Consider the following 18,334-nt stretch of genomic DNA (forward strand, 5'->3'; position numbering starts at 1 on the left):
GAGACAGGGTGGGGGAGGTGAGGGCCATCCCGAGAGAGGGCCACCTTGAAGAGGCCAGTGGTTTCAGCCAAGTTAGAAAGGTGACGTATCAGCAGGCACCCTTGGGGGGAATGCAGGCCCACAGAGGCTGTGGGGCTGCTGAGATGATAGGGGGGCCCCCTGTGGGAGGAGAAACGAGGGGCTGGCCTGGCGGAGGAGGAGGCTGGCCACTCCCCTAATCCAGACTGATGGTCCCCCAAATTGTGGCTTTCACCTAAATCCCCAGCCATGGTCTCTAGGGCGAGAAATCCTTATTAATGCATTCATTGGTTGCTGCTTGGATGTGCCCTGGCCCAGGTTTGAACCCGAAACCTTGGGAATCGGGACAATGCTCTGACCAACTGAGCCACCGCCCAGGGCTCATGTCTGTACTTCCGCAGTGGGGGCCCAGACCTCAGAGCTGTGGCACATCTGGGGGCTGTTACTGTGGACACGGGGCTCCCTCGCCCCTTCTGCCATGCCAGCCCATTCTCCACACGCTCTCCTTCTCTGGTTGCCCGTGGCTAAGTGAGGGGAGTCCTTTGCCTTGACTAATACTTTGCTAACTTCTGAGACACTCTCCTGGTCCCTCCTCTCTTCCCAGCTTGTACCCTCAATGCCCTGGCCCTGGACCTGTCCCGGTCCCGGAGCGCCCCTCAAGAACCACAGCACACAAGGGCTATTCTGTCCCTCAAAGTTTCCCCGAGAGGAAGAGAGGCTCCTTTGCCACAGCGCCACACTCCTCCCTTCGATTTTTTTTTTAAAGTCCTATTTGGAGAAGGAAGGCAGCGTGCTTATGGGAAGGAAAAAGTCTAGTTCACCCAAGAAGCGAGTCTTCAAGTAGGCGGAGGCGGGGCAGGGGCAGGGAGGGGAGTAGAGGGAAGGGGGGCACGGCGCCCGCGAGGGGTGTCCCCAGAGCAGATGTCCTGGGTAGAGAAGGTATGCATGAGTCTTTCGGATTCCGCTTCTGGCTGATTCCAGGAGGGGGCTTTTCACCCGGGGACCCCAGCCCGCGCCCATCCGGGAAGACGGGCTGCCCGGGAGGAGCGTAGTCTCCGACCCTCCGCAGCGCCCCCTTTCCGGCCGGGGTCCGCGCGCCGCCACGTTGGCGCGCTCCGCTGCTTCTGGGAAACGAAACTGAGCGGCTCTCAAGTTTGCTGCCCGGCTCTTTGTGCTTCCCGCGCCTTGCGGGGCGGAGCGGGGCGGGGCGGGGCGGGCGAGCGCGCGTAGGGGCCTGGGCGGCGAGGGCTGGCGGCGGGCCGGGCGGGGCCCCGCGCTGACCGTGGTGCCACCCCGCAGGCTGGGAGGCCGCGCTGCCGAGCCCCTGCCCCGGGCGATGATCACCTAGGAGGCTGGCGCGGGCCGGCGCGAGCGGCGGAGGAGAGGGGCGCGGCGACGCGCGGCCATGGAGCGGGAGCCGGCGGCGGCGGCCGAGGAACCCGCGCCCCCGGGCAGGCGGAGGCGGCGGCGGCGGCGGCGGAGGCGCCGGGAGGGCAGGACGCGCACGGTGCGCTCCAACCTGCTGCGGCCCCCGGGCGCCGAGGACCCCGCGGCGGGCGCGGCCAAGAGCGCGCGGCACCTGGCGGACAACCGGCTCAAGACCACCAAGTACACGCTGCTGTCCTTCCTGCCCAAGAACCTGTTCGAGCAGTTCCACCGCCTGGCCAACGTGTACTTCGTCTTCATCGCGCTGCTCAACTTCGTGCCGGCGGTGAACGCCTTCCAGCCCGGCCTGGCGCTGGCGCCGGTGCTCTTCATCCTGGCGGTCACGGCCTTCAAGGACCTGTGGGAGGACTACAGCCGCCACCGCTCCGACTACGAGATCAACCACCTGGGCTGCCTGGTCTTCAGCAGGTGAGCTGGCGGGCCGAGCGGGGGGGCCCGGGCGCTCCCGGCATTTGGTGCTGGACACCGGGTGGGGGTGGCCAGGAGAGTGGCTGGACTCCGGACAGAGTGTCCGGCCTCGAGGGGCCGGAGGGCCCGAGAGAACGCTGTGCCGCGGGAGGCCCCCTGTGCTCCCAGGGACGGAGAGCAGAAAAGTTTAGATGCTGGAGCGCAGGGGGTCCCCTGACCAGATTGCCACTCAGACCTCGCCTCTGAGCCAGAATGACCCCAGGGCTGGAATCCAGGGCTGCTGGGCGCCCTCACCCTCGGCCGTTCCCCCCTTATAAGTAAAAAAGAGGGAAACGCATTGCCAGGCGCCCTGGCCTGCAAGTCCCTGCCTCTCTTGGGCTCCACTCCGCGGGCCAGGACGTTTAATAACTTTAACCACCAACGCAGGAATTCGAACCTCAGTCTTAGGTGGCATCTCGTTTCGGGCCGACAGAGTGACACTGCCACCAAGTTCTGCTTTGGGGCGCACCCGGGGTAAAGGGCAGGGGTCATCACAGCAGCGTCTGCACCCCGACGTGAGCTGTGGGCCCAGAGTTGGCTTCTTCATCCTCTTCGAGTTAACCCGTTTCCAGATGGAAAAATTGAGGCCCTAGGAGGTTGGCGTGGCATCGTGCCTGTGGTTAGTACCAGGGGGCATTACCCCTCCTCTCTCCCCGCACCTCCCAGGACCCAGAGGCCTGTCCAGGAGGCCCGCTGTCCCTTTTTTCCTTTAGTCCCACCTGAAAGGAGCCACTTGGCTGCAGGTTCACTCAGGAGCCCACCTGCAGGCCACGCCCCTTGGGGAAGGGTGTGGTCTTGGCCTGGGTGCAAAGCTCAGTCACTCTCCCTCCCGTTTACCCGGCCAGAGTGCCGGTGTGGGGGCTGATAGGAGCCTCCAAGGCAGAGGACGTGAGTTTTGTCCACCTCTTTGTCGTGTGAAGGGCTCCAGGAGGGCCCTTAACATTCTCAGTGTCAGACTGTACCCCCCACCCAAAAGATGGGGGTCCGGGTTGTTCATGCCTCCTAGGATAACTTTCAGGGGCATCCGACCTTTTGGCGTCTCTGGGCCACACTGGAAGAAGAAGAAGAGTAGTCTTGGGCCCCACATTCAATACCCTGCGACACGTAATCACAAAAAAAATCTCATCGAGTTTTAAGTAAATGTATGATTTTGCGCTGGGCCGCGTTCACAGCCATCCTGGGCTGCGTGCGGCCCACGGGCCTCGGGTTGGACACCCCCGACTGGAAATGAAGACCATGAACACCTCCTCTTGCCTTTGAGTGTCTCTGACCCTCCTAGCCATGCCAGGCGTTCAGAGAGGCCCAGTGACCTGCCCAAGGCCACACAGCCGCTGAGGAGCAGAGCTGGAATTTGAACCAGGTCTTCCCAGCTGGGCAGCTTTTCCGATACTCTTGCTCTGGAGCTTCTCAAATTTCTCCAAGACTTGCTGGAGAGGCTTCTAACTACTAAACAAGGGTCAGGCTCCGTCCTCAAGGTTTCTGACCTGGCTCTTCGGGGGCCCAGGAATCGGAATCTTTGGTGCACACCCGGGTGCTGCTTCTCAGACGGCTCCCTCCTGGAGTCGTGCCGTCCGGCTTCCAGTCGGGGTGCCTGCCAGTCAGCAGACATGACGTGGCTGCCCAGGGCTGTGGGGTTTCCTGGCTCCGGGGCACCAGAAGCATGCAGCTGAGACGGGGGTGGGGGGGAGGCCCTGAGGACACACGCGTCCTCAGTGGCCCCGGGGCGAGGACTCCTGGCAGCCACGTGACTCCCTTCTGCACCCAGGTTTCAGCCTTCACACGAGCACCACTTTCTGTTGTCGCCCAGCCCGCCGCTCCTGTGACCTCCTTTTGACAAGGCCTGGGGCCTCAGGAAATACGCTTCATTTTCTGTCGGTTGACAAAGCGCTTTCGAGTCAGTGTGACCCTCAGAGCAGCCGTCCCCCTGCCCCACACGCCGGTGGGGAACCCGAGGACGGGGACCCAGAACGGCCGTCTCGATGCCGTGACCTCGGCAGTCTTCCCGAGGGGCCACACCTGCCCAGCGTCTGTCCTTTCCCCCCCTGACCCGACCTGGATTCTCGCAGGATCCGGACAGCCCTCAGGGCGGGTGTTCAGGACTACGGGTGCTTTCAGGAGCTCCCCGACACCTCTCAACGCCCGAGTCAAATTCCTTGGATGCTTTCCCAGGGAGAGACGGCCTTCTCCCTGGGCTGGGCCCGTGGGCATGTCTGCCTGGGCGACAGTGGGGAGAGAGGGACCGTCTGGGGACCGGTCGTCCCTTCCCAGAAGCCAAGTCCAACTCCTCCAGGCCGGGAAAGTCTGGCGTCCGTGGTGTGTTCAGGGCTGGGCTCTAGGAGTGACGGTGTCCGAGCCCTCCCTTGTCCTCTGGGGACAGCGAGTGACTTGTGTACCTGTGGCAGGCCAGGCTGCATGTAGCTGCCTCCCAGGCCCTTCCTGGTGGCTCACACCGGTGCTCTGACCTGGTTGTCATGGAGCCAGGCCCCCACCAGGCCGTGGAGACGGAAATGAGGAAGCTGGGTGTGTCGAGGAGCTTACCTTGGGAACCAGCTGCAATGTGGGGGCGTGTCCACGGGGAGCCCTGGCCAGCCCCGGGTTGCAGGGTGCAGGGAGGAGAGCCTTTGCAGACAAGGGCATGAGGCGGAGGACCAGGGAGGATGTGAGCAGACGACAGGCCGGAAGGGCAGAAGCTGCAGGGGAGACACCTCAGGGTGGGGTGCACGACAGGTTCCATGCACCCTGAGGCTGTAACCAGGTCACAACCTGCCCGTGCGGGGGCGAGGTACCGGCTAGCAGCCTTGGGTGTGGGGGAGTCAGCAAAGGGACCGGCCTGAGAAACCCGGGAACAGACTCGTTCTGGGTCAGGCCAGCGTGCGTTCCGTGACTTTCTGACAGAGACCGTGGGAAGTCCAGTCGCAAACAGTCGGCATCTATTCTGTGTCATGTCACTGCCCTGGTGGGTATGCAGTGCAAAGGGCTGTTCCGTGAAAGCCTGGGGGCACGCAGGTGAGAGCGCCCTTTCGTCCGGTGGGGCAGCTTCTGCCGCTGACACCGTCTCTACACGGTGGAGCCACTGCAGGCAGCCACTGCAGACCGGGGTGGTGTTTCTGGTCGGCGTGGGCCTCGGGTCCCCTCTCTGTGGGAACCCCCAATCCAGCTGGTTAGAAAGGCGGCCCACCAGGCCCCCGTGCAACCCCCCGCTGAGCCCCTGGTGACATCTACATCGAGGCTTCATTCACACACGGGGGTTCGAGAAGCCGTCTTCTATGTCCACGCCCTGTGTTTAGGACAGTTCTCCGAGCCCTGCCCAGTGTGTGAGAGAGCGCCATGGGTGACCCTAGGGGGTCGGGTCCTGCCTGTGTCCCACACCCGGTGGGAAGGTCAGTCTGGGTGTCCCTCGGCCGTGGTGCGGCCGGTGGGGCAGCCCGGGAAGCCCTTTTTGGTCACGTGGACCTGCTGGGAAAGGCTGGTGGGAGAAGCCACCTTTCTGCAGGCCACAGGTGGAAAGAAAGGGGGTGTCTGAGTCCGATCCCCCCCTCCTGATGCTCCCAGGCAGGGGGTCGAGGGTGACTCCCAGGCAGGGGGGCTCACGTTTCTGTTGTGGGGGGCTGGGACCTCCCTTGGCTGATGGGCAACAGCCTCCAGCACGGTGAGGGGGGGGCCGGGGGCACCAGGCCAGCAGGGCCAATGGGCAGCGAGTGACCGAAGGCCCAAGGCCGATGGGGCTGGAAGAGGAGAGGGACAGGAGCAGGGGGGTTCTGGTGGCGGGAGAGTGGGGGACGGTCACCGGAGGAGGATGTCGTGAGGACGTTGACGAGGAGTCAGGGGGCATGCGTCATGGAAAGTGCCGTCTTGCACCTCTTGAACCTCAGGGGCGAGCGGGAACCAGGCACCACCAAACCTGCCTCCGCGCCCAGAGGCAGGTAGCCCCTTGGAAGGGCCTGTGCCTGCCCTGTGGGGACCCTGCACAAGCCCCAGCCTCCGTTTCCTAACTTGTTAAGTGAGTGCTGGGCCCAGATCCACACGCCCCTCCTGGCCTGGATCCCGTGGCCCCAGGAGGGCCAGCACCCTTGTCCCTCGGGTCCCCTCCCTCTGCCTCAAGCCCCGCCTGCGTCGCTGTGTAATGTTTTCCCTTTGGCTTCAGGAGCTTGGTGTCGACACCTTTCTGTCAGTGCCCCCGGAGTGTGGGGACAATAGTGTTTATGTGTGAAGCAACCCGCGGTGACTTTGCCCTTGACCTTCTGGGCTCCGGACTTGGATTCGAGTGTGGCATCTGGTGCCCTTCCGTCACCTTTGGGGGAAACAGGCCGTCTGGGGTCGCTGTCCTGCTTATCTCGGAGTGACTGTCCTTCTCGTCCCTGCCCCTTCCTGCCATTCTCAGTTCGTTTCCCAGGCTCCCCGGGGTTATAGCTCCAACCTGCTGCACTGAGCTTCATGGTTTGTTTTTTTTTCCCTTTTTTCTTTTCTTCCCAGAAGAGCCTGAAATGAGACCCAACAAAGTTCCCCTTTTTTAAAAAATTTTTTTCAAGATTTTATTTATTTATTTTTAGAGAGAGAGTGGAAGGGAAGGAGAAAGGGAGAGAAACATCAATATGTGGTTGCCTCTCACGTCCCCCCTATTGGGGTCCTGGCCTGCAACTCAGGCATGTGCCCTGACTGGGAATCGAACTGGCAACTCTTTGGTTCACAGGCCAGCGCTCAATCCACTGAGCTACACCCACCAGGGCCAAAGTTCTCCTTTTGAGGTCTGTTCCTGTCTCTGGTGTCCCCTCGCACATGTCCTGCCTTGGCTGGGGAGCCCTGTCTCTCGGGCCACTGGCAGCTCGCCTTCCTGAGGGAGGCTCGTCGTCTCTGTGTCACCGGGAGTAAGGGACTTGCACATGCAGACGTCAGGACAAGACCCGGGACACAGGGACACGCCAGGATCAGATAGGTCCTCGGGTGTGCCAGGCCCAAGGTGTTGCCATTCACGTGGTTTTTTGGAAATAAATGGTTTTTGATACTTGTCATATGACCTGTATGACTCGATTCATGGGGTCCAGCTGTAGCAAAAGAATCTTTTTTTTTCTAAACATTTGGTTGCCCTCTGAAGGTATGCATGAGGCTGGCTTTTCTTTCTTTTCTTTTTTTTCGGTTTCTTTGTTTTTAATTCTCACCCAAGGATATGTTTATTGATTTTAGACAGAGAAGAAGGGAGGGAGAGAGATAAACATTGAAGTGAGAAGGAAACACCAATGGGTTGCCTCCTGTACATGCCCTGACCAGGCATCGAACCCACAACCCTTAGTATGCACCACAACTGGGAATTGAACCTGCAACCTTTTGGTGCACAGGATGATGCTCCAACCAACGGAGCCCCCTGGCCAGGGCCAGGCTGTTGTTTTTATTGCCGGCGTGAGCCCAGCATTGTACATGTGCCCTTTTGTCTTAACTCCCCAACACCCTTTTCATTCTCACATCCCCATTTCACAGACGAGGACTCGGAAGCTTCCACACCCCGCCACCTGCCTGTCAGGAGCCGGCAGTGCCGGACTTGACCCAGCGGTGTCCTGCTCTGACCCCACCTTCCTAGTTTTTCTTCTGCTGGTCACCCCCACCGCCCCACCCCCACTCCCATGCCCACCAAGAGCACAAGGCATCATTTTTGAATTAAAACATTTAAAACTGTGTTCATCTCAAAAGATGTCTTCATTTCCCTTGTGCCTTTAGATACAAGAAAAAGTTATTTCCTTGTGAAGAGAACTGTTAGGGTTCATTTTCCTCTAACCATCAGCAAATACCGCACAGCAGTGTTTGCTCTGGTTGCCGTGTTGTGCAGGATGCTCCCAGGACTGACTTACCTTTTTTTAAAAAAGATTGTGTTTATTTATTCTTAGAGAGAGGGGAAGGGTGGGAGACAGAGAGGGAGAGAGACATCAGTGTGTGGTTGCCTCTCACGCGCCCCCTACTGGGGACCTGGCCCGCAACCAAGGCACGTGCCCTGACTGGGAATCGAACCGGCGACCCATAGGTTCACAGGCTGGCGCTCAGTCTGCTGAGCCACACCAGCTGGGGCCCCGGGCCTTATTTATCTTGTAGCTGGAAGTTTGTCCCTTTTGACCACTGTTATCTAGTTCCGCGACCCACCTACCTGTGGTAACCACAGATCTCATCTGTTTTTCTGGTTTGTTTGGGAGTTTTTTTGGCGATACCACATAACTGAGATCAGACAGTGTTTATCATTTACTATCTGACTTATTTCCCTTAGCATCACGCCTTGTAGATGCACACACTTCGTCACAAAGGGCAGGGTGTTTTCTTCTGTATGGCCGAGTAACATTCCATTGCACATATAGTGGAATATTAATATATATGAGACACACACATCACATGTCCATCTGCTGATGGACTTTTAGGTTGCTCACATGTCTTGGCCATTGTAAATAAAGCTGCAATAAGCAGGGTCTACAGATCTGTCTTGGACATAGCGTTTTAGGTCCCTTTGGACAGATACCCAGAGGTAGGGCTGCTGGATCGTAGGGTCATTCTATTTTTTTTAAAGATTTATGTATTTATTTTTAGAAAGGGAAGGGAGGGAGAGAGAGAGAGAGAGAAACATCAATGTGCAGTTGCTGGGGGCCGTGGCCTACAACCCAGGCATGTGCCCTGACTAGGAATTGAACCTCGATGCTTTGGTTCACAGTCCACGCTCAATCCACTGAGCTATGCCAGCCAGGGCTCAGGGTCATTCTATTTTTAATGTTCGGAGAAAACCCTATCCTGTCCCATTGACAGGGACAATGGTTTCCTTTCCCCACATCCTCCCCAAAACCTGTCCCCTCTTGTCTTTGCCGGTGGCCATCCGCCCAGACACGCTGTGGCACCTCCTCATGGCTTGGACTCCCTGATGATTAATGATGTTCGGCATCTTTTCATTCGTACGTTCTTTGAAAAATGTCTCTTCAGGCCCTTCGCCCAATTTTGGATTGGATTGGAAACCTAGCCGTCTGTGATGCTGTTCCTTTGTCATTTCTGTGACCTCCGAGGCCCAGCAAGCCTGGCCCTGTCACCACACGGGCGACTCTCGGGGTCCTCACCCAGCAGTTGGTCATCGGTGCCACAGGTGGCATCTGTCCTGGAAGGGGCAGGCGTGCCCCAGGCGGTGGGGGCCCGCCTGCAGGCGGGACACGGAGGCATCACAGCGACTGCTGGTCTTCATGGTCCTCGGCACTTCGGGACCAGGCACTAAGTGTTCTGTGATGTCTTTGACTTGCTCCAGACAGTCCCCAGGGGGACCCGCCCTGTCCCCAAGGCCCTCATCGAAAAGCGCTTTTGAAAGTCCACGTAAAGTCGATGCTTCCCCACATGTCCGCACTTCCCCACTTGGGGATTTTGAGAAGGGGTTCCATGACCTAAGGTCCCCTGTATCCATGCCCTTCCCTGCTCTGTGGCTGGCTCCTTGTTGAATTCCCACCACAGGGGAGCTCCATGCACTTGTTGGCATGAGGCTTATCTTGCTATATATAGTGCATCGAAAGAACTCACAGGGAAGATGGAGAGGCTATTTTGATGTCTGCTTTTTTAGACTCCTCCCAGCGTGGCATTTCTCATGGACTTGTTTTGCCTGTTCCCAGAATGCAGTTTGTAGACAAAGCCCCCCCCACCGCCCCCCTGGCATACCCTCTGGTTATTTTCCCACCGGGGATCCTGGATTTCGAACTACTTTGCCTACCAAACTATTTTCATTAGATAATAATGAAGTCCTTGCCGAAACCCCTCGGTGGGGCTGGACGCTGGGCAGGTGGCGACGGCTGTCCTCAGCCCTGTCCCCTCATTCGAGTGGGAGGGGGGACAGCAGCTTTTGAGGTTGAGATGATGCGCAGAGAGGCGGAGCAAAGCCAGGCGGGCGAGCGGGTGTCTGACTAGGTGCGCCGCGCTTGTTATTACGGCTGTTGTACCTACTGTTGTACCTCCTGCTCTTGTACCTACAATCATTTGGTCAAAATGTTTCTTTTTTTTAATAATATAATTTCAATAAATATTTCAGTATTTATCTCCTCTTTCTTTCCTTTTTTTAAAAGATTTTATTTATTATTTTTAGAGAGGGAAGGGAGGGAGAAAGAGAGGGAGAGAGAAACATCAATGTGCGGTTGCTGGGAGCTGTGGCCTGCAACCCAGGCATACGCCCTGACTGGGAATGGAACCTGCGATGCTTTGGTTCACAGCCCATGCTCAATCCACTGAGCTACGCCAGCTAGGGCTCAAAATGTTTCTTAATATTGCTACTCTGAGGAAGTCCTACTTCCAGCCAAAGCAAAGACATTTCTGTCATTGGGCCTGTGTTATTTTATGATGGGTTCATGGACGGTCTATGAAAAGCATTTTTGAAATATGGAAAGCATCCCATCGCTAAGTCTGAGAACCCCTGATAATCCAAAGGTACCCTTGGGTGGCTTGTCACTAGAAAAGCACTCTTTTCTAGGGAAATGGTAAAATTAAGGCACTGTTTATTAGAAAGCGGTGTTGGTGCATTTTATAAATCCAGTTGGATTTGATAAATAACCTTGTTTCTAAGCATCAAATGAGTTTAATTCATTGACCCATTTCATGGTGTCTTTGGAATTCTCAATTTTGCTTATCAACTGCAATTTTTTTAAAAAAATACAATGTTCAGTTTCTTTTTCTAAAAAAAGATTTAGTTATTTTTAGACAGAGGAGAAGGGATGGAGAAAGAAAGGGAGAGAAACGTGAATGTCAGAGAGAAACATCCATTAGTTGCCTTTCGCACACGCCCCAACAGGGGACTGAACCGGTGACCCAGGCCTGTGCCCTGACTGGGAATCGAACCTGCGACTTTCTACTTCGCAGGACGACGCCCAACCCACTGAGCCACACCGGCCAGGGCGCCTTGGGACTCTGGCTAGTCCACACACAGTGTGTCTGCTGTGGATGGGATGTGAACCGGCCAGTGCTCAGCGGTGGGCAGTGTCCTGTCCGTGGTGCCCTGGCCCCTCATCAGGTGGCTCCCAGACTCTGGGTCTCACCCAGCAGCGGCATTTCTCCCAACAGGCTGACTGGTGGGGGAGTGTTCCCAGCAGTGCCTCGGAGGGAGTGGCCGGGTCCCTGGCTGAGCTTTTTTGCCTGCCCCATGCCCAGCACACAGGGGCTCCCTTCTGCTCTCTGCCGGGTGGGACCTCATGGTCACCTCCGTCTCGAGTCCATCCTCTCTGTGTCTCAGTCATCTTCAGTGACAGAGACCCAGGAAATCTGTCAACTCTGAACACTCAGCATGTTCCACAGATCAGCCCGGAAAGACAGTTAGGAGGAGGAAGCAGCACGTCGTGTGGCTCTCGGGACACCCTCAGATCTGCCCTCTCGGAGCAAACAAGCCACATTTACACGCACATCCACGTGGTTCGTTTGAGACCAGCGAGGGTGCCAGCTTCCCTCTGCGTTCAGCAATCTTCAAACACACGTGGCATGCGTGGACCCCCTGAGAAGGAGTGCTTTTACTGAACTGCCCGAGCGCGTACTGGAAACGGCTGGCAAATCGTGACCTCGGCCGTGACATCTGCACCGTGCCTGGTCCCATCGCCCTCCCTTCCCGTTGATGCCTGTGGCCGTGACAGGTGACACTCCCGCCGGACATGTGTGCCTGTTCCTGGGGCTCACTCACCTGGCACCACAACTTGCACCGCCACATTCTTCATGTACGATTTTGGAAAGAAAATCGTGGCTTGGAGTGGGATGGGAAGTTTGATTTTTTTCTCGCTGAGATCAGGTGGCCGTCTGTCACACTCGGTGAGCGTGCTGTGGTGGGGCCCCGAAGCTGTCTCGGGTCTGAGAGCTGGGAGCGGGCAGCTGCCCCTGTAAACAGGTCACTGGTCACCGTGAACCTCCTGGCTTCGGGCCTCCCTTTCTTTTTTATTTTCCTCTAGTAACATTTTTATATTGATTTTTAGAGAGAGAAAGAAACATCGATGTGTTGTTCCACGAATTCATGCATTCCTTGGTTGCTTCTTGTATGTGCCCTGACTGGGGATCGAACCCACAACCTTGGTGCATCCAGCTATTTCCCATCCTGCTGATTCTTCTGTGAAGTGCCTCACGGGACTTTATGGGGATTCCTTCCCTGTGCCACCACCCGCCTGTGGGTCCAGGAGAAGGGCCTGTAGACCAGCCAGGAGCTGTGTGTGTGATTCTTGGCCCTGTCCCCAACCAGTGCACACAGTGACATCTTAAATCTGTTCCAACGCTGTCAGTCCTGTGCCAACCTCGTCTTGTTCTTGTCTGTGTTGCATGGACACCTGGGGCCTTGCTGACCCTAGACAGACAGCCCCTCCCAGGACTAGCCACTTCCTAGAGATAGTAAAGGACTCACCTGTGGGGTGGCTCCACCCGCAGGCCCCCCCGCCCACCGCTACCTCAGATAAGAATAAGTCTACCAAGACATGATCTGTTTGGGGAGGAAAGGTGGCCAACCTCTCAAAGGAGAAGGGCCAGGAGCCTTTTCCTCAATGGGCTGTTACTGGGTTCATTTGCACAGGAATACAGGAAAAGCTCATTAATCATGGTCAGGCAGTAAGGATCAAACAATAGATAACATACAAAGAACTCTGAGAGCCTATTCTGAGTCAGGGTCTATTAGCTAAAGGGCTGCAAAACTTTTGGAGACAAACTCATTTCCTGCTCGGACCCTTATCATTTAATTAACAACATTTTTAGCAAAGCAGGTTTCACAGGATTTTAAGCATTCTTTCTCAGGCCTGATCACCCCGGAGAACCCGCCCTTTCCAGCACAGGGCTGCACCCACCTCCAGCATTGTTTCAGGCTTAAGGCATTATTTCAGGCTTAAGTCAGGCAGGGGAAGTAAGGCAGCCAAGAGATTAGGGAACTTCTCGCAGACAGGATGAGGACTCAGGCTTTGTCAAAGCCAAGGGGCGAGGGTCCATCACCCCCTTTTGCTGTAGCCCCCCAAGTCCTTCCTTGGGGGCCTCCCACGTGATCATGCCTGTCTTAGATTGTTCCCTCCTTGGGGAATCTTACTTATCATTGACTAACCGACCAAGTATTGGGGGCCAGTTATGGATGAAGTAAAAGGAGCAGAAGCGGTGCTCCTGCCAGGGAGATAAGCTTTGCCTCCTCAGTGGCTTATGTTCCAAGGTCGCTCCCTCAGCCTTAGCCTTGGCGGGGGTTACAGCTTCTGAAACCAGGCAGGGCGGTGCCCAACACCCACCTGTGAGTTGCCTGTCATGTGCTCACCAGCCAGTCCAGAGCCCGCACCCCCAAACGCCCCTTTATCGGGCTCTCACACCCAGGGTCACTGTCCCTGCCCTCATCACCCCAGGGCCACGTACCGGACAGCTGGGGACAGCCCCTGTGCCCCAGAGCACACTGAAATCACTCCGGCACTCTCACTGTGTGTATCTGAAGGCCCCACGGGAAGAGGCTGGTTTTTATTCTCTACTCATGAGTGTGAAAGCTCTCCCTGCATTTTAAAAGCTTTCAGGAACACAGAAATTGTTACCTATTTCCTTTTGATTACCCGAGAACTTCAGTTTCTTAAAAATAAGACATCCTCAAAGGGAGTATATTAGGGACATGGGCACAGGCAGAAAAATATCTCTTTGAACTTCATGGCCCTATGAAGCGGATCTTTGGTTCAGAACGCCCCTGAACATGCCTTTTGTCTGTGGCGTGTGTGAACTTGAGGTTGCTGTTGACGAGGCTGTGCTTTTGTAGAGGGTCCAGCTGGCCCAGACGTGGAAGGCGGCGAGAAACCTAAGTCTCCTTATCTCAAGGTCATTTCCACTGAGCAACAGACTCTCGCCCCTCATTTTGAAAATGTCCAGATTGTTGTAGAATGACAGACAACCCATGGGGACTAATCGACGTTATCGAAGCAGACCGCAAAGGCATTCCAGCTCCTGTGTGCTTGGTGACGTCGCGCTGTTTGCTGCTGACATTCGGGCTCCTCCCTGTCATTGGGTGGGATAGTCAAGGAATGTGTCAGCTCTGCCTGATTGACTGTGACAGGGGTTGATTGATTGAGGGAGAGAGAGAGAGAGAAATATCTATTTGTTGTTCCACTCACTGATGCATTCATCGGTTGATTCTTGTATGTGCCCTGACCGGGAATCGAACCCACCACCTTGGTGTGTCGGGATGATGCTCTGAGCAATGGAGCCACTTGGCCAGGGCAACAGAAGTTTCCAGGGTGGTGGGGCTTTGCCGCCGTTTGGAGAGGGTGATGTTGTCACTTTAGGCACACACCGCAGCACCGGAGACCACGGGGGGAGGAGGCAGAGACAGAGCAGGGACTCCGGCCCTTCCCAACAGTGTCTGCCTATTGAATGTTCTGGAATCTCGAGTTTCTCGTGTCAACCAGCAAGAGCTTGGAGAAATAGCTTCTAGGATGCGTGGGGTGTGCGGCGATAGCTGTGAGCGTGGTGAGATTCACCCAGATGGCTCAACTGTTGGGGTTTCACGTTGGGTGGCCATGCACATGGACTTATTTTGGGGGTGAGCTCCCCATGAATTCTGCAAAGGAGCTTTTCTATTCTGTGTCCCCGGGTGAGCTCTGAAGGGCTGGGGATCCGGGCAGCTGAGGGAACGGGGGTTGAGAGAAGAGTGTTCATTCGGAGATGTCTACAAGAGCTGAGTCCCAAACGAAAGCCACCAAGTCCCAAAGCCTCAGGCCACCAAGGGGCTCACTGCTGAGGAATAAGGACTGCACTTTGAGTGTGTTGGTTGCAGACTGAAAAATGAAAGTCTCCCAGTTTCTGTCCCATTGATGTCTGGATCAGATTACACGAGTTCCTGCTGAAGCTCAGGGAAGCCGGGCCTGGACGGGGCACACACTTGTGGAAAGGGGCCAGCCTGAGGGGCAGGTGCTGTGTGACAGACGGGCCTTCTGGTAGACCCCGAGGCAGGGCAAAGGGGGCCTTCATGCTGCTCTCAGGAGCACCGATCAGAAGGAACCGCCCCGGCTGTCTGGCCTTGGCTAGCCGCAGCTGGTCCAGCATGACCTCATCTGAGCTCAGCTAATATCTGCAAAGACCTGTTTCCACATAAGGTCACGCGCTGAAGCTCCAGGTGGACCTGAGTTTTGTGGGACACTGTTCACCGCATTACACCTTTGTTTGCTGTGGGCCCTTGCAAGTGTGTGTAGAGAGGTTCCCCCCTTCCCTTCCCTTCCCTTCCCTTTCCTTCCCCTTCCTTCCTTCCTTCCTTCCTTCCTTCCTTCCTTCCTTCCTTCCTTCCTTCCTTCCTTCCTTCTATCCAAGGATTACACTTTGGTGCTGAATAATGAGTTATTAACAGCAGAGGGTCATGTGGCTCTTCAGAGATCCATGCCAATGAGTGTTTTCTAGATGTTTCCCCCTGGATCCGTCAGTGAGGTGGTGCCCATGGGAGCCTCTGTGAGTGCAGGCACTGTGTCCTGTTCTTTGGCAACATCTCCCCATGCCTGTCCATCATAAGAGCTCAGTTAGAGTCTGTGGGTAAGGAGAAACTCAGAAAACATAGTGCATTAATCCATACAGAATTTGGGGGAAAATATACTTGAAGACACTCTAACTGAGTGCCAAGAATTTTGAAGCTGTTGTTAGATCGATAGTGGTCATTTCAACTCTGTGAGCGCCAGCCTGTGTGGCTCAGTTGCCTGGGCATCATCCTGAAAACCGAAAGGTCGCCGGTTCGATTCCCTGTTGGGGCACATGCCTCAGTTTCGGGTCTGGTCCCCAGGCAGAGGTAAACTGATAGATGTTCCTCTCCCTTTCTTTTCCCCTCCCTTCCCCTGTCTCTAAAACCATAAACTAAAAATAAAATTAAAAAAATAAAGAACTCTGAGAAAGCTTGACTTACTCATCTCTGCACACTGAACATCCAGAGAATTCCCAGCTGTGGGGCCTCCCCCTGTGAGGAGCGGCCAGCCCACAGTGTTCCCTGGAAAACGCCCTCCGGGAGAGACACTGTGTCCGTGAACCACGCCAGGCTGCCGCCTCTGAGCTGGCATCAGCGGGCAGAATTTGTTACAGTAACAGCCCCACACCACGAGGAGGACCTCGCGTGGCAGGAGCCTGTGACGGCCCCAGCCACACACACGCCTTTGGGATGACGGGGCTCCCGGGAGGGGACAGGGTGTGGGTGGAAATGGCGGAGATTCCAGACGTCCAGACGGAGTGGAGGGGGTGCGGGGCCAGCCCGTCTGCATCTGCGGAGGGTGGGGCCGGGTGGGGTGGGGGAGCTGGGTGGGTGGCTGGGAGTTCTGTTTGCATTTCCTGGCGATTCGTCACTCGCCCCGAATATAATTTTGGCTTTGAGTACCACGGAGGGGCAGCCAGATGAGCAGAAGTGTGCACCGCCCGAGGCTGGGGAGGCCGGAGCAGCGTGAGAGCCCCGGGAACCTGGTGTCTTTTGTGAGTCCGAGGACCAGGATGGATTTCTCCTAATTGAAATACAGATGCCCATCAGCTGTTCGATATTGAAAGTGACGCGTGTCCCAAAGCTATTTTTTAAGGGTCTAATCACTACAGTGAAGAGAGAGAATCTTGATGTGTCAGACCTTCCTGGGATAGCTTGGGGGTGGGAAAATTAGTAAGAGCCCCAGACCACAGAGAGGAGTGGAAAGAAGAAAAAACCAAAGTCGCCTCTTTTCTGCCACTCAGAAATACTGTTGCCTGGCGTGTCTCAAGTTTTGTATTGTGTTTGTCCCTTCGGTATTATGTTTCCTACATCAAGAAATATTCTGCGAAAATATGATTTTTAAAAAAGATTTTATTTACTTATTTTTAGAGAGGGGAAGGGAGGGAGAAAGAGAGGGAGAGAAACACCCATGTGTGGTTGCCTCTCGAGTACGCCCTACTGGGGACCTGGCCCACAACCCAAGCATGTGCCCTGACTGGGAATCGAACCCGAGGCCCTTTGGTTCACAGGCCAGTGCTCAATGCACTGAACCACACCAACCAGGGCAAAAAACTTTCTTTTACTTTCCCAGCATGCAGGTCCGTCTGCCTGTGATGAATTCTTCCCATTTTTCTAAGCCTGAGAAGACCTGTATATTTCCTTTGTTTTCAAAATAATATGTTCACTAGCTGTAGGAATGTAGGTGGACATTTTTTTTTCTTTTAGTACTGAAAGGCACTGCTTTCTTTTTCGTGATCACTCTGATCTTTGCTTCTCTGCGTATGCAGGGATGTTTCTTTGTTCTCCGTTGCTATGATTCTTTCTGTCATCGACCTGAAGCAGTTTGAATACGATGAGCTTGGGTGTCTGTCATCATTTTCTTCTCGTTTCCTTTGCTTGGGTTTTATTGAGCGTTTGGAATCTGTGGTTGTATAGTTGTCATCAGATTTGGGGAAAGGTGGATCGTTATTTCTTCAACCGTTTTTCTCTGCCCCACCCGCAGGCACCAATGACAGACACGTTAATTAGGCTCCCTCGGGGTGACTGACCCCTTTTTCACTTCCCTCTATTTTTTAAAATCTTCATTTCCTATTGCATAGTTTCTATTGCTGGGTCTAAGTTCACTATTTTTTTTAAAACAAGGTCCCATCAGCCTTTAATGCCACCAAGTGCGTTTTTCATCTCAGACTTGGTTGTTTTCAACTCTTGAGGTTTGATTTGGGTCTTGATTTTTGAAATGCATTCCCTGGCCTTAAACAATGTCATCTTTTCTGAACGCAGGGATGGCAGTTATCAGAATGGTTTTCATGTCACATTCTTCTGCCATCTGCATCTTTTCAGCACCTGTTTGTATCGGTTTGTATGTTTTTTTTTTTCCCTGCTTCTTCGTGGGTTATTTTTCCCTGGTCGTTTTTTACCTCAAAGCTGTTGCACATTGTCGTGTTCTGGAAATACCCCTGAGCTCCGTTCTCGGTGCTATGACATTCTCAGCATAGTGTGGAGCCTTGGAGTCTCATCCGTGGCCTTTGGGAGTGGGGATCCGAGTGCTGCTTTCTGTCTGGGACGCGCCTTCTCTCGGGGGCAGAGCTAACTAACCCCATCAGGCCGCCCCACCTGGTGCGCTGGCAAGCAAGGGATGGCACGCGTACCCAGGATGCTGAGCGCCTGGCTCTGGCTGGACCCCCGTGAACTCCGAGATCTTTGCTTTGTTTTTCCTTCAAGTGGCTCTTTCCCTGGCCGGTGGGATGACCCTCTGATGACCTCCGGTGCTTGCTCGCTCTCCTAAGGCCTCCCCGGTCTGGGACTCTGCCCTGTAAGCTGCGGCTGCCTCTTCTGCCTGGGTCCTGGGCTGTGTCACCTCCCCTGGGGAGGCCTGAGGCTCTGCCTGGTCCCCCGTCCTGCCTGCAGCCTGGTGATGTTCTCCGGACACATACAGGGCTCCGGGTCCTTGTTTCCTTCGGCTTCTGCTGTCCAGATTCTGAAAACCATGTCTTTTTCATGTATTTTGGCCCTGGCTGAGTGGCTCAGTGGGCTGCA

At 55.4% G+C, this 18,334-nt stretch overlaps 1 protein-coding gene across 1 annotated transcript in view; it reads left to right on the top strand.

The window, feature by feature from the left end:
- Positions 1 to 1,298: 1,298 nt before the first annotated feature.
- ATP10A (ATPase phospholipid transporting 10A (putative)) overlaps positions 1,299 to 18,334 on the top strand; it is a 102,741-nt gene continuing 85,705 nt past the window's right edge. Inside the window, 1 exon segment of the mRNA XM_028503657.2 lies at positions 1,299 to 1,872. Within this exon segment, the coding sequence (XP_028359458.1) occupies positions 1,424 to 1,872 (449 nt within the window). The 5' untranslated portion in view covers positions 1,299 to 1,423.

The sequence above is a fragment of the Phyllostomus discolor genome, chromosome 12 (genome assembly GCF_004126475.2).
Source record: "Phyllostomus discolor isolate MPI-MPIP mPhyDis1 chromosome 12, mPhyDis1.pri.v3, whole genome shotgun sequence".
In the NCBI taxonomy this organism is placed as follows: Eukaryota; Metazoa; Chordata; class Mammalia; order Chiroptera; family Phyllostomidae; genus Phyllostomus; species Phyllostomus discolor.